The sequence below is a fragment of the Etheostoma spectabile genome, chromosome 4 (assembly GCF_008692095.1).
Source record: "Etheostoma spectabile isolate EspeVRDwgs_2016 chromosome 4, UIUC_Espe_1.0, whole genome shotgun sequence".
Lineage (NCBI taxonomy): Eukaryota > Metazoa > Chordata > Actinopteri > Perciformes > Percidae > Etheostoma > Etheostoma spectabile.
Window position 1 is genome coordinate 7,811,034 of NC_045736.1, and position 15,424 is coordinate 7,826,457.

The window sequence follows — 15,424 nt, forward strand, 5'->3', positions numbered from 1 at the left end:
TAGAGATAACTTAATTTTTAGGAGTCACAAGCCAAAACGATTGGGAAACCCTTGGTGCATTGTACCATAATATAAAACAGTGTCTGCGTGGGTATGAACTTTTTTATTACCACATATTCTACAAGATTTCCCACCACTCTCTTCTTATTTGATGCCTTTTAAAACAGAGATGTCATGTTGATAATATTTTACCAGCAAGATTTGTGTAGTTTTTCTTTCTTACAGCATTCAGTGGTCGACAGTGCCAGTGGCCACTGAACACAGAGAGTCTGTCCAGGCACTGATGTCATCAAGAGCAACCGTTTTTTAATGCTCCCCAACTTACTTACTTTAGCAGCCTAGCAGATCACTGCAGCGCACAATAAGCTGACGTGACAGGCAGGTCTAAATCATATTCATAACAAGGGGTCCAATAAGGACAAGGAAAAAAGGAAGGATGATTTAGATACAGTATGTCTTTTCAATAGACTTTCAATAATGGGGTGAATGGTACATATGGCTATTTGTGCTTGTTCTCAGGCTGTACTGCACTCTATTGGACGAAAGGAGTCATTGCATTAATCCACCAGGCACAGAAACAAATGTCATCCAGCAGAGCTGACATTTTACCCATGTCTTTACTTTAAACCTCCTTGATGGACACATTGTGCAGATATGGCTCATTAAAACATTTGAGTAGTATCAGTGTTTTTATAAAACACAAAGCCACATTGGTGTAAAACAACGGACATGAAAAGAAAAGTTTGACAAACCTACATCCACCTCACTGAACATCTTTATTCATAAACTGGTAAAATATAGCACATTTGTATAAAAATGTAGAAAATTGTACACAAAATATAACACTTGACTTCTGTCTATTGTAGTTAATGCTAATATTTTAGCTTTCTGTTGCTAAATGTGATATTCTTTTGCCAGCAAAAAAGTCAGAATGAAGGATGACAGTTATAAAAAAAAAACGCACACAGAAGGCAACATCCATAAAGTTCATTGATATAAAAAGATAATTTTATACAAAACATCTCATACATTCTAAAGAACAGCACTATCAATCAATGCTCATGCCCTTATTGCTAGTGTTAGTACTGTGTTAAAATAGACTATTTGTGCATCTTTTTGTCAGTCAATTTAAGGTGTCTTTGGTAGCTTGTACACTTTTTCCAAAATGAAGAAATGTTCATTCCCGCTAATGCTTGGTTAACTTTCAAGTGACGCTACTATTTTATCCTGAAAAGTCTTGTAAAATGCTTCAGCAATACTTTAATGTGGCCTCATAGAGTCATGCTGTGCTCAGCTATGTTCTTGAAAAATACTGTGGTAATTCTTTAGCGCTATCAAAATGAGGTTCATGTGAATAGTCATAAGAGACAAAGACCGTTCCACACAGTGCTGTAGTCAGTGCAATGCCACAATGTAAAATTAGTTAACCTACCCATAGCTGCAGCCTTCTTCCATAACAGCTAAAAGTCGCGAGAAAGTACCTCAGTGTACCCATGACAATATGTATTTTACTACAGTGGTAGCAATTGATCAAATTCCAACTTCTTGATCCCTTATCCTGAATTAGTAATGCAGAATTTTCCAAATAACTCCTCTTTGGGATTAGAGCCAAAGTGCAGCAACACTGTAATGTGAATGTACCTCAGTTTCTCAAACATGGACAACTATTACTGATTTGTTTACAGATACAGACCAGCTGACTCGGGTTTCATTTAAAATAGCCGTCATCCTCAGCTGAGTCATGTACGAGTCGTTGGTCGGGTTAATTTTGAGCAAAGGCATATCAGACAGTAATGTAGCAGGGACTGTTGCACACATATTATATTCGCACTGTACTCATAATCCCCTATGTATGTACCTTAGAAAGAGCAATGAACTTTCTGTTTTGCAATTATAAACACCACTGGAAAAAAAGTACACAGCTGCTTTTGGAACACTTACAGTAAACATGTGGAGTGCAAACTCTCTGTCTGGAAAGGCAATTACAACATACAGTACATTGAATCTAAATACCAAAGATTCAAACACCAACAAGTCCTGAGTGGCTGTGTTTAGGCTATCTGTGTGTTTCTGAATGCATTTGTGCATGTGTGGGAATACTGATATTCCACAATGAAGAGTGTTTTTTTTTTCATGAAAAGAAGAAGAAATCCCTAGCAATACAGATTAATATTTAGTAGCACCGAGAAATAATTTCTCAATCACTAAAAGCAGAACTTTAGTCTTCACCCAGCTCTTCAAACAACCGTCTTACAAACTCCTGTCTGAATATTGGCCTCCAGAATCCAAGCAGTCTATCATAAGACGGGATGATTTATCCACTGTCTCATTGTCATATACACAACATATATAAATGTAGGCCTATTTAAAACTTATTTACATGCATCCTTCTCTGCTCCACTGTTGCCAGAGCCCCATGTGACCGGAATGATCTGTGTCTTACAGTAAGGCACAAAAAAAACAAGTACCAAGGCAGCGAAGGTACAATACAGTGAGGGAGGTTGATCAGGCACCTTTGGTTTTAAGGTATTGGGTGGGGATTCTTACAATTTTGTAACCTGTGATGGGATCACATTAGTAGCTTAGTCTCAACTTGCAACCAAAACATATTACAACATATCATGGGTATACAGTAGCAACAGTCCCCTAGCCAGTTCTTGATCGTGGCTTGAATAAAAGTTAATGCTGTTGGGTTTACATCCAAAGGCTCATGGTGATGTAAAAAAAACAGCCCTGACTTATGATCCATTACATGAAATGGTCCATTCAAAACTTTGTCTATCTTACTCTAACTGAACTTTCTTGCAATGTAACAGGAAAAAATCAGTATAAGCAACAGCACTTGAGTGTTTAAAACCCCCGGCTGGTTACCTCTGGACAGCCCCGTCGCCAGGAATTATGGACGGGGTTACGGTTACAAATTGGGACCCTCATTCACACCCTCCAGCGCCATAGACGTTGGCATGGACTCCTCCTGAGCCTCGGGCGGGGATCATCAGGGATCATCTGTACCCTTTGACCCCCCCCCCCCGTATATGGCGGGCCTGCCTCTAGATACTGGGCTACAGTACATACATTTCCATGTGGGATCTCAATTAAAACATTAAGAACTGGCCAAGGCCTCTACTTGATTGTTCATCTGGAAAAAAGATGCCCCAGTCTTCTTCTAAGACAGTGTGTTCAGGTATTTATTCTCCCCAGCCAGAGAGGTAAGCATGGACGTCATGTCTCCTACAGCCATGTTGGACAGGCCAGAACCTGCAGCTAGGCTGATGGAAGTCTGAGGGGTGGTGAGGCGAGATGAGGCCTGGGAGGAAGACCCAGGCTGACCTTGTAGGGGATTGGTGATTGGGCTATATGAGGAAGACTCAGCATCATCAATGATGGAGGTGAAGTCTATGCGAGCATTATCCAGGTCCAGGTTTTCTAAGGCATTGGAGATGGGGCCAGATTCAGGATAGGGAGTCATAGGGACAGGCTTTGTACCACCTGATGGGTCCAGGTTGGACCCCATACTGTGCTGCTGGTTGAGACAAGGTCCATTCTGGGCGTCCATGTGTTTGTCCATATCCATGTTTATCTGGCCCGAATAGTACATGTTGTTGTTATTGGAAGGAGAGAACATTTCGTTTTGCTGGTGCTGTGGATGCTGAACTGGAGGAAGTCGGACTGCTCGCCTGGGGCTGGAAGTGGAGTGGACAGGGCTGAGTTGGGGTGGGCTAGCGAGGTAGCCTCCTACCTGTGATAGGCTGTTCTGGCGACTGAGAGGTTTCCGTCCCTGAGGGGGCCTGGGCACCACCATCTCCTGGGCATAACATGAGCCTTGGAGACCTGTCAGCTGCTGGTCTTTAGGTGTCACAGAGCTGGGCACTTGGCTGTGGGCTGGAGGACTCATGACCAGGTTCTGGTTGGGGTAGGATGGATAGGGCTGGCTGGAATAAAGATTATGGTTTTGGTGCTGTGGACTGGGCTGCATCATTGCTGTCTGGGCACTCATATCCATATTATCAGATGCCGGAGGTGGTTTTATTCCACTCTGCTGCAGCTGCTGTTGTTGCTGTTCTTGTTGCTGCTCCCACATGAGAGCTTGCTGTGACTGTACATAGTTCCTCACCATCATCTCCTTCACCTGTATCATGGGGGTTTCTGACCTCTGCCCATCTGAGAGCGCAGTGCCAGCACAGCCCAAGCTCAAGCCCCCTCCACTGGGGAAGGTGTTCTGGTTCTGCCCTTGAAAGCCACCACTGGTATTGTTAGAGTTCCTCATTAGGACCTGGCCTGTCTGTTGTGGGTAACCCTGAGTCTGCTGGAGGAGCATCCGTTGCTGTTGGAGCTTTGCACTTTGACAGGCATTTCCACCTCCCATCCCAGGGTGAAACTGCTGCTCAGGCTTGATGGTGAGTTTGTGGGTTCCGTCATGACTGTTGTAGAGGGTTGTCTGATTGTTGAAGTGGGCTTGTGTCTGTTGATGCTGCAGGCTAGTCTCTGAATACTGCATTCCTCGCTGGTTCTGGAGAGCATGGTTGGAAGTTTGGATTTGGCTATGGGAATCACTCCATGGGCCTACAGCATCACCACCTTGGCCTATGCTAGGGTAATGGGGTCCCGAGGGACTGAGCTGGCAGGTGCTCATACTGTACTCGGCCTGCTGGAGAAGTGTATTAGACATGCCCTCTGAGTGACTAGGCCTTGCTTGGCCCATTGGATTTCCACCAGCCCTGGAAGTGACTTCCCCTCCCTGGTTCTGGTAGTGTCCCTGTATGTAACCCTGGTCTGGGCAGCTCAGAGAGTCATGGCTTGGGGACAGTTGGTTTCCAAGAGAACCTCCAACTCCTCCAAGAGTTTGATGTTGTTGCTGGTATCCCATGAAGCTTCTCTCTCCAGGGGGCATCATCATGGAACGATCCCTGGCATCAATCGGGACAAGGTGCGGCTCCATACCCATAGCCTCCATCATTACATTCTCTGTAATGCTAGGTGGACGAGGGGAGTACAGGTGGCGGGAAAGACTGGTGTCAGAGCCACGGTGTTGCAGCGCATTCCTTCGGCCCATCATAGCTACATTATTAAGGCTATTGAAGCGCTTGGGGAGAGCTTGTGGATCTGCTACTGATCGAACCGGGTCACTGGCTCGCCTGCTGTTGTTACCTGGAGCCTGGTGAGGGTAGATAACACCAGTGCCATACTCTGTGTTGGCACTATGCCTACGTGGCCCACCTGGTTGCAAGAAGGGAGGCAGAGGCTGCCCCTGGTACTCACTCAAAACACCTCCTCTTCTGCGTGGAGTACCTGGCTGCTCCATATTGGGTAAAGGAGTAGGTGGTGGTCCACCAGTTGCTGCAGCATATTTAGCCTTTAGGCTGTATTGCTGGGCGGGTGTTAAATTTGGAAGACCTGGCAATCCTCCTCCAAGACATGGAGCTCCTCTGCGATTGGTCTCAGGAGAGAGGGGGTCTCCAACACTCTGCTCTGGGCCAAGAAGGTGACACCCTCCCCCTCCCGTTCCTCCCATTTGTGAGACCTCACTTGAGCGCCGACTGGACAGGTAAGGAGACACCATGGAGGACCGACGGCTGACGGTATATGCAGAGCTTAGGCTGCTGGTGCCACTTCCTCTCCTGTCATTAGAAGAGCAGCCAATGGATGTGCCACCTCCTAACTCGTGACTGGACAGCTCCATGACTCGTCGATTAGAGAGGAGCGGAGAAGGTGCACACATTCCCATATTCTCCCCTGGACCTGAGAATGAACATCCAAAAGGAGGAAACCGCTACATTAATACAAGCCAAGAATGTTAATTTAGATGCACCATTAAAACAATCCCTGAATTCTTCAGTCATGGGTCAGTTATGTTGTAACAATTAGTTCATATCTCAGTTGAAATATTCTATTTTCTGCAACAACTCAGACTTCACAAATATAAACTAAGGATGTTTCAAAAACAGAGCTCTGAATATTAATTTATTATTTCATCCAAAAACATACCAGAAAGTGCAGGTAGCTTGTTATTAGCACAGCGGCCAGGAGGGGTTGGCCTGCGGATTTGCTTAAGCTTGTCAATCTTCAGGTTCTCCAGCCTCTTTAAAGCCTGTGCTGACATTCCCATTGTTCCTACACTTCCTGGCTCCCCTCCTCCACCTGCAACTCCATCCTCCAGGGCTGTGAGATCCTCCAGACTGCCAGCTGCATTTAGGTTCATCTCCACCCCACTGTCATTGTTATTGGCGCTCCCCAGCGGAGAACGTTCGCTACTGCATGATGATTGACCACCAGGGCTTGGCTGGGATTTCTGAAAGAAGTAATATAACTGTATTGTCATGACAACTTATTTCAAATGGCAGGAATGCAAAGTATATGGGATTTGTACCTAATGGGCTGAAAACAACTACTGTTTAACATTGGAGCTTTGTTTATTTTGAAGGATCTTGCAAGGCCATACTTAAAATACATCACTCACCAGAGCAGTCTCAGGAGCCAACAGTTTGCAGTCCTCCCTGCGTGTCTCCTCTTTCTCCAGCAGTAGTTCAGAGCTCTGGCCTCCAGGGGTCATAGCTGAACCAGGGAGTCGAGGTCCTGTGTCTCCACGATGCTTCTTGGTTATGTGGGCTTCAGGGCCGTGCACAGTCTTAACATGTTTACGCAAAGAGCTTGGATCTGTATACCGCTTAGTGCAGCCAGGAATCTTACATACATATGGTTTCTGTGAAAGAGTAAAGCTTCTGTCAACACAGAAAATCATGTTTGTGTGTACACAGTCTTGCATAACAAAACTGACATGCATTCCAAAATTTACTCTACTGCTACTGAAAGTGTCCCTCATATGTAGCCGATTACCATTCTTGACCCAATACAAACTAGTGTCAGTGTATTTTTCTGACATTATTTGCATTAGTGTGATTCGCTACAAGACTCAGTAGCCTTTAATCCTCCTGTTGTCTTTGGGTCTATTTGACCCATTTGCAAAAACTTTCTATATCAGAAGTATAAAAAAAGAACATTGAAAAAAGGGAAAAATGTTGGGGAAAAACTACGAATGCACATGAAAAAAATAAAATAAAATAAACAACATTCTTTTTTTTCAAATGCTGAAAAAGTGACCCAAAAAAGAAATCAGAAAAAAATGACAAAAAAAAACATCATAAAAAACATTGCAAAAAGCGACAACATTTTTAAAAAAAAATTGACTAAAACATAATTTAAAGAAAAAAAGTGACAAAAAGTGACAAAAAACAATTTGGCTAAAATTGACAAAAATGTCAAAGTGTAGAAAAATAACAAAATGTTTTCAACCCAGAAAAACACAAAGTTGCGTGGAAGACAACACAAGGATTAAAAGATAAAGTATGGTTGACTACAGTATTACTGTCAATAATGTACAAAGACCACTAATGAATTTACTGTGCATACAACAGTACCTCATTGGAGTGAGTTCGGTTCTGATGCTTGGCCCGGTCTGAAGCATTGGAGAAGGCCTTGTTGCAACCTTCATGTTCACACACGTATGGTTTTTCTCCGGTGTGAGAGCGCAGGTGGGTCTTCAAATTCTCCAGGCGAGAGTAGGCCTTATTACAACCTTCAAACTAAAACAAAAGTATACATACTTACTTACTAAAACTACAACTTACAACAGCCAATCAAAAACAGAGATAGAAACAGAGAGAAAGAAATTACATAGATGAAAACTAAAGGTACACTCACAGTGCACTTATGTGGCTTCTCTCCTGTGTGTCTGCGCATATGAACAACCAGCATGTACTGGGCTTTGAAAGGCCTCTGTTCTCGAGAGCACTCCTGCCAGTGACACACAAACTCCTTCTTTTCTCCATGGATGTGCTCATTGTTGATATGCTGTTAAATAGAGAGAAGCTTTAATAAACAAAGTGGTTTATTGTAGATTTTACAAATGCTGAATTTTTCCTGCTTTTGTGTATCTCCATTCTACAGTATCTGTTTATCTACGCATCTCTTACATGAACTAGCTGGTCTTGTGTGTCAAATTCCTTGCTGCAGCTCTCCCAGTGGCAGTTGGTTTCATAGATGGCCTCTGGTTCAGGCTTCCCATCCTCCTTGTCCAAGTCATCCCTGCCATCCAGTAGACCCAGGAGGGGGTCCTGATGAAAATGTGTGGTTTTAGTCGTACTGAGTCATTTTGAATATAATTCTGGATTAATGCATGACATGAAAAAATCTTTGGCTGCTGTTGTTATTTATCATTATTCTACTACATTTTTGTGTGAAAAAAAAACACACAAAAAATGCATGCCCAAAATTGGTTGCCTACCAGGTGAGGCTGATTGCTTGTTGCCCAGCTGCGACTTGATTGACTATTAGCCACTAGTTGTTGGCACTGGCAGCCGAAAGTAGCCTAACTTTGGCCTTAGTCTGCCTCTTAAAGATAAACTTTAGATTTAACACTGATATTGTTATAAACCAAAAATCCTGGTGAGAAATATTCAATTTAACCTGGAGTGGTTTTCCAAGAAAATGTGGCTAACTGCTAGCTAGCTTATCAGAGAAGACCCCTTTACTTTTTTGGTTCCCGTTTCTCTTTTTTGGATGGGATGGTACCTGGTCAAGGACGAGTTTTAAGGATCTTGAGCATCTTTCTGAGAGGATTACCACACATGAAAGCAGTGGGACAACGCAATAACTGATGCAAATGGTGAATTGATTATTACAACAGGAAGTTGAGAACAGGTAGGTGGCTTAACTAGCTATGTGGGAAACGTGAAATTGGGTATTCTGTCTGTTTTGTGTCTGTGCAAAGTAGTTGATGCCTCACCACTGTTTCCACCTAAAACCCTGTTTAGCCATCATCTCACATCACATTCACTGTTCAACTCGCTGCAACCGACAGTAGACTTGATATCTGGGGACAATGGCTAATAGCTAGCTTGTCTTGTTGTTAAACATGCTGTCAAATTGCATACTGATTGTCAACCGCACACAATACGTTCTGGACTTTAAATCTTGCTATCATAACGTTAGCTGGCTAAAGTTTGGATTTTAGCTGAGGCTGAGCCAAAGGGTTGCATGCATGGATGTGGTTCTATGAGCTGAGCTGAGCGGACAAGAAATATCTCCCGTTGCCATGTCGTATAAGTTCCTCCTATTTACTGGAGTAGTGAACTTTTGCATTGCATCCTTATGGGATGGGAATTGAGGTAGGCCTACGCATGAGGTATTGGTTTAACGCTCAGGTGTTAACAGGGAAACAGTTTTTATATTAAAAACATAGATTGTAAAATGTATGAAAATATCTTAATGGTTTTAAATGTTCTTTGGCAAGTGACCATGGTAATCCCCCTGAGCTACCCTCCACTCACTTTCCTTGACTCCACAAGTGTTTTTATTCCTTTGTCTTTGACAAATCTAATGCAAAAACTAAAATGGAAATGTGTGAAGGTGAAAACTTCTAGTGAGAATAAGACTGTTTCTGTACCTGAGTGCCAGTGGAAGAAGGACTGGCCACATCTCCCTCTGACCTCTCCTCCAGGCTCTTCACATTCATGCCATCCATCATACCTCCCAGCCCTGGCTCTGTTTTTAGCTACAAAACAAAATGAACATCATGTCACCTTTTGTTTCTGACAGTTATTCACATTCACAACGCATTTGAATTCTTCCCATCATAGACCTGTTTTAGCTGTCTATTCCTAACTCCCAACCATCCTCTCCCAAGCAGAGAGTGCACTGATACTGAATTGTTCTGACAGCTTTGTATAGCGAGGGATTGAGCTGTCTTACGTGTCCATGCTTGGGTGGAGCGTGAAGCCGAGGATTGTGGGGGGGTAAGCGGGAACCTTGGCAGGGACCTGGTGTGTGTCCACCCAAAGGCGTTCCTCCGCCTCCTCCATACATTGAACCTTGTTGCCTGGATTGGCAGTGTATATTGCTGGAATAGCCGAGGGACGGGCTGTGGAGTAACAGAGAAAACAACAATATGGTGACTTTAGGAGATTAAAAGCTAACAATACGGGTCTAATCAAAATGAAAATATCAGATGGCCAAGATGCTGAAATATTAAAATCTGTAGGTGTAGGTTACCATTACTTTTTTGCCAATTTTCCTCATTTGACTTGAGGTGTATATCTTCACAAGTACTGTTTTGAAACTGAACATCTAGGATGCAGCTATTAAGCACTGTTGAATTTCACCAAGGTTTTGATTTGTTCTTGTGTATTTTATTGCAGTTTATCTGCATTTGACGTTTGTTTTCAACCATCTGTGGTGGCTTTAGGGATGTAATTAGCTCACTTGGTGTTTGGAAGTATAAGATAAATATGAGGTAATACATATATGCTAATGACAGGATAGAATCTAACAACAAACTTACAGCCTCAGAGTAAACATTGCATATTCTATTTTAAAGGAAATGTGCAAATGTGTACTTTAAATCTATTACCTTGAATATTAGACCTTACTAGTCTGAGGTGATGCATATGGATATTGCTGGCTTTTATATGCATTTTTGTGCTTAACATAGATTAGTAAAATATCTGACCTCATGGAGCTCACAGAGAGATGGCCATAGGAACTGGCCCCGTTAGGGTTGCAGCGAGAGTTGACAAAGGCAACCAGGGAGTTGGGTGATGTGCGGATCACTGTCTGCAGGTCTACACTGGCATCAGACAGAGGAGAGATGGACAGAGCTCTCTTTTTACTCAGCTTCAGCATGGAACGAGGCGTGGAGAACCTCGAGCCTAAAAAAGGGGAGCAGGAGGGTTAGCTTTGATGGTACAAAATCTTTTATAGACAAGATTTAAGTAAAGGATGGGTAGTGTTGACATACCATCGACTGAGCCAATCTGATCAGAGCCAGGCTGAATCTGGCAGAAATTGTGATGTGAGGACATCATGTTGTTCTGGTTACAGTAGGGGGTGCTATTGCCACCTGTTAAGACATTGACAGACAGAAACCATGAAACCTAACACTGCAAAGATCCACATTTACATCTCTTATGGCGGATTTATGTTTCTATGCTTTACGCAGAGCTTTTGCTGTAGCCTACGTAAGTGGCCTGAGGTGTCGATTTAACGCAGGACCATAAATTACCTTAAGTTAGTGAGGATGGGTTTATAGGTTCCGTAAATCATAGTAGCCAGTGTGCATGTTTAAAATCTCAACTACACATGATGTTGACCTGCAGTCTTGTGCATCTAATGAGCTCATTGGTTGAACAAGAAAAGACAGCTACTTGAATTGGGGTTGGCCACACAACAATCATGTAATTTGAACTTTTACTGTAGGTACAGCAGCAAGTGGTACTTGTAAAATCTAGCTTTTATGAAATGACAAGTGAGGATGAGAGCCAATTAACTGTCCTGGGTGGTTTTATAGTCTAGACTCTTCCTCTTGGTGAAGTAGAATTGGAAACAAAGGGATGGTAACATAATGCAACAGTAACCCACTGGCATCTCAGATTCACTTTTTACACACTTGATGTTTACAGGGTGTATTTTTATCTCAATTTAGATTAGTTAAAGGTGCTGTTTTTCTGTGATATAACAGACAGAGTTATATCTCAGCAGTACAACATCTTAGAATCTGGGTAGTCTTGGTTTCTTACTCAGAAAGACTCAGGTATCTGTATGTCCAAATCAGTAGCAGCTGTAAGATTTAAGGAGACGTAAAAGATACTCTGACTCACCCTCTGTGGGCGGCATCCCCCTGTGGCCCATCATACTGTGTGGCAGTGGGGCCTGAGGAGGCCTCATATATTGATCCATGCAGTGGCCAATCCCCTGTCCTGGGCCTGATCCATGAGTCATGCTGGTAGTCATGTGATTATACATAGCGCGGCAGTCCTGGGAGGGGCCATTGAGGATTGGGGCACGCAGCGAGGACACATCGCTGTAGGGAGACTGTTCTGATGGGACTAGGCTGCAGATATATATACAAAAAAAAACAGTTTATGAGAAAATAATCTAAACTAATGTGAAAAATCAAATGGCAACTCCAAAAGACATGCTGTAGAATTGGTTAAATGTAGTTCAATAATGTTCCCTTTAAAATTCCTTCTCTATACATTATGTAGAGCAAAATTGGGCTTGAAACATTGTACTTTCGTGATAAAATGGACATTTTAGGGTTCAAGAGAGAGGTAGAAAGCATTACGGAGGAACATGGTCAGTAGTGGTAGGTGAGTATTAGGGACCCTAAATGGAATAAATGTAAGGCATTAATGAGAGATAAATTAGAAATTAATTAAATAAATTAAATTTTTATCAAAACTTAATACATAACCATTACATACTTCATACATATTGAAAGAATATTATATTTCTGTTTCCTGTGTCACTTTTGAGTTAAAAGAAGAGAATAAATAAGAGAAGATTACGCCAATTGTAAAGCTTCTATAAATTCCACCTTTTTATATTAACCTTTTTAGAGTTAGTAGACATCCTGGAAGGAAGTACTGTCTGAGGAACTGTACTCGGGGAAAAAAAGATCCAGATGCTCACCTCTGCTCTAATGTCTTGTGATGTCTTGTTCTCGCCACTAGATGGGGTATAGCCCTTATGTTGGTCTACACTGTGGAAATTTACTCATCTGGGATTTCCCCTACCAAACTAGAGAAGGGAAGCTCCATTGGAACTTTCCAGCCTTCTCATGAATTTCAATGTTTTCTCTGACCATACTTTAGTCTCACTGGTTAGTTGAAAACTTTTCTCGTCTCATCTTTTTCTCTTTCTCTCTCCCTCCTTTCCTAAAGGGGCAGACTTCATCTATCCACCTTCTCCTAAGTCGTCCTTTCAGTTTTTTTAATTCTTTCACCACAACGTGTATTCCACACAGGAGCTTAATCTGTCCTTTCTAATCCACAGAGCTGGTTCCCCCCGACTCTACCTCTTCCTCCTTTCTCCCATTCATCCCTTCTGTTCTCTCTCTCTCTCTCTCTTTCTCTCTCTCTCCCCCCCTCCGTCACTTTCTATCTCCTCCTCCTCCTGCTCCTCTGTCTTTCTCTGTCCCGACCAGCCACCTTTCTCTCCATCTCTCTCTGTTTCTCCCTCACTCTGGGTAACCTGAGCGGGGCGCGAGGCAGTCATGCAGAGCGCAGCGGGGCCTGGTCAGCCTGTAATTAGCAGCTGTCAGAGAGAGTCCACCCGCAACCTGGGTGGCATGAGGGAGGGAGAGAGGGAGGGGAGGAGTGTGGGGCTGAGCTAGCGCTGTGTCCACAACAATTGCAGCAAGACCTAGACTTCTGCATCCTCGGAATATCTGCGTGATTAAAATAGGAACAGTCTCCGAGCCTCTAGAATGAGAATGATCCAAACTTTAAAAGAGGGACTTCTGGGATTTCTGAGAAGATTCATCAATCTCAGCATATAGACAGGCAGCAGGGGGAAACGGCTAGCCGGCCTCTGTCCAAAGTTACAAAATATATCTACCAAAATCTTCAAACTTACTAAGTCAAGTCAAGTCAAACCTGAGCAGAAACAGAAAACAACTACATTTGTGATTTTAGGGGGAGCGTTAATGCTGGGCCAGGACTGCTTGACTTGTCATCGCAGTCTTGTCATCACAGCAAGGTTGCCAGGTTTCAGGGACGTGCGCAGGTGTGGGCTATTGTTGCCCGGGTAACTGCCCGTTTGCCCTGATTGGTTTAGCTGCCCCTCTGGTGAAAGAGCCTAATTAAAATTTTCTTTTTCAATATTTTTTGCTGTGGTGGCTGCATTATTACAAAAATACGCCAGTCATTACAAAAGTTAAATTAAATCACTATATCACCCAATCTTGCCCTCAGCGATGCCCTCTGCCTCCCAGTCACATGACTTTGTTTATAGTCTTACACACGGAGCAATGCAAATGAAAGAGGGGAAAGCCAAGCCCTTCTGCCTTCACTTAAGCTTTTTAATTTATGGAGATTATGACAAATGCCCTGTGAATAGTAACCAAAAAAATCCACTTGGGCTTTGAATAATATGCAGCTTCATCTTGTAACGTTTGAATCACATCACGCAGCATTGCCTTAGCTAACGTAGCTACGTTATGTCCGTTAGTGTGCGTTCTGTAGAGAAGAGAGAGGCTCAGAGATGTGCTGTCTGGGCTCTTTAATCATGCTAGCTCATACCTTGTTTACAGTCAATATGTTACATGAGTTTTCAACCAATAATCAGATGTGACGTTGGTGAAAGTAAAAGGCGCCTTATTTTGTTATCCCAGTTGGTTAATTCAATAAACTTTGAATTTAAAAGAAAAGAATTATAGCCTAAAGTTCAGAAGGCTACATAATGAGAGTGGTGAGTGTGCCTATAAAAGGGCCATGTCAGTAAAAGGGTGATAAGGAAAAAGATAGATGCTGTGGCCAATGGTATTCTTAACTTAAAGGTACATTATACTATAGAACCTGTTCAAAATCATGTTTCTTTTGGAGACATATCCATCTTTGAAGGCTGTACAGGGGGGAGGCTGCCTTTTTTCCAGTAGAGAAATGGCCCCTCCAAATGTCTGTGCTCATCCCTGCCAGGTTGTATACCATTGTGCTAACCATATCTGTCAACCCATGCAATAGACGATAGCTGGGAGGATGGATAAACGGTTTGTCAATAATGTAAGCCTGCGTTAATCTGCTAGGCCCATATGCTGACTGACATTAGTTCTCACAGATATATCGTTATTGTTGTTGGCTGCTAAGAAAAAAATAAATTGTGGTAACTTAGAAATAGTCACTATTACAGTTTGTCCTTTGTTTTACAAATGTAAAATGTGATGCTTAGTACATTTGTATCTTGGTCATAATTCTTGTTCACAACTCTTAAGGATCCTTTAAAAAAATTGTTTGCTTAAAAAAAATAAAAATGAATATTGGGTGATATAGTCGTAGATTCTTTAAAACTCACATCCATATGGGTGTCTGCCGCAAACATCCAGCATTGGTGGAGGTCAACACATACTTCCCCCTGAAATCACTTTGAGCTCTGTACTTAAAGGAGAATTATCCTCCTGCAAGTGTTGGCACCCAACAGGCTTAAACAGGGCAAGTTTTAAACATGTTTTTAGTCTCTAAACATGTTAAAAATGTCATTAAACGTGCCTACCCATGTGCAGTGATACCTTCTGAGTGAACACAGAGAATTTGACTTCTGTAGATGTGAAAGAAATGCATAAATGTTGTGCTAATTCAGCTGTTTAGTTCCTGTGTTGATACTGCAAGGAGTGCATTGAGACCGTCTACAAACTACAACACCAAAAAGAGACGCAAACATATATTCAAAAATAAGAATATGCTTACAGGAACAATACACAGATGAATTAGCACAAGTTTCATGCATTTCTTTAACATCTACAGCAGTAAGATTCGCTGTGTTCACTTGGAAGAAATCGCTTCACATGGGTAGGCACATGTAATGACATTTTGAACATGTCTAGAGGCTAAAAACATGTTTAAAACTTGCCCTGTTTAAGCCTGTTGGGTGCTAA

The 15,424-nt window shown here is 42.6% G+C and overlaps 1 protein-coding gene across 1 annotated transcript in view; it reads right to left on the reverse strand.

Annotated features, from left to right (window-relative positions):
- Positions 1 to 601: 601 nt before the first annotated feature.
- Positions 602 to 15,424, reverse strand: part of gli1 (GLI family zinc finger 1) — a 61,818-nt gene continuing 46,995 nt past the window's right edge. The window contains exons 3-13 of the mRNA XM_032513933.1: positions 11,652 to 11,884; positions 10,793 to 10,894; positions 10,505 to 10,703; positions 9,748 to 9,916; positions 9,443 to 9,550; positions 7,971 to 8,111; positions 7,699 to 7,848; positions 7,416 to 7,580; positions 6,458 to 6,700; positions 5,986 to 6,289; positions 602 to 5,739 (exon numbers count right to left, since the gene is read on the reverse strand). Coding sequence (XP_032369824.1) covers positions 3,167 to 5,739; positions 5,986 to 6,289; positions 6,458 to 6,700; positions 7,416 to 7,580; positions 7,699 to 7,848; positions 7,971 to 8,111; positions 9,443 to 9,550; positions 9,748 to 9,916; positions 10,505 to 10,703; positions 10,793 to 10,894; positions 11,652 to 11,884 — 4,387 coding nt within the window. The 3' untranslated portion in view covers positions 602 to 3,166. The remainder of the gene's footprint in view (positions 5,740 to 5,985; positions 6,290 to 6,457; positions 6,701 to 7,415; positions 7,581 to 7,698; positions 7,849 to 7,970; positions 8,112 to 9,442; positions 9,551 to 9,747; positions 9,917 to 10,504; positions 10,704 to 10,792; positions 10,895 to 11,651; positions 11,885 to 15,424) is intronic.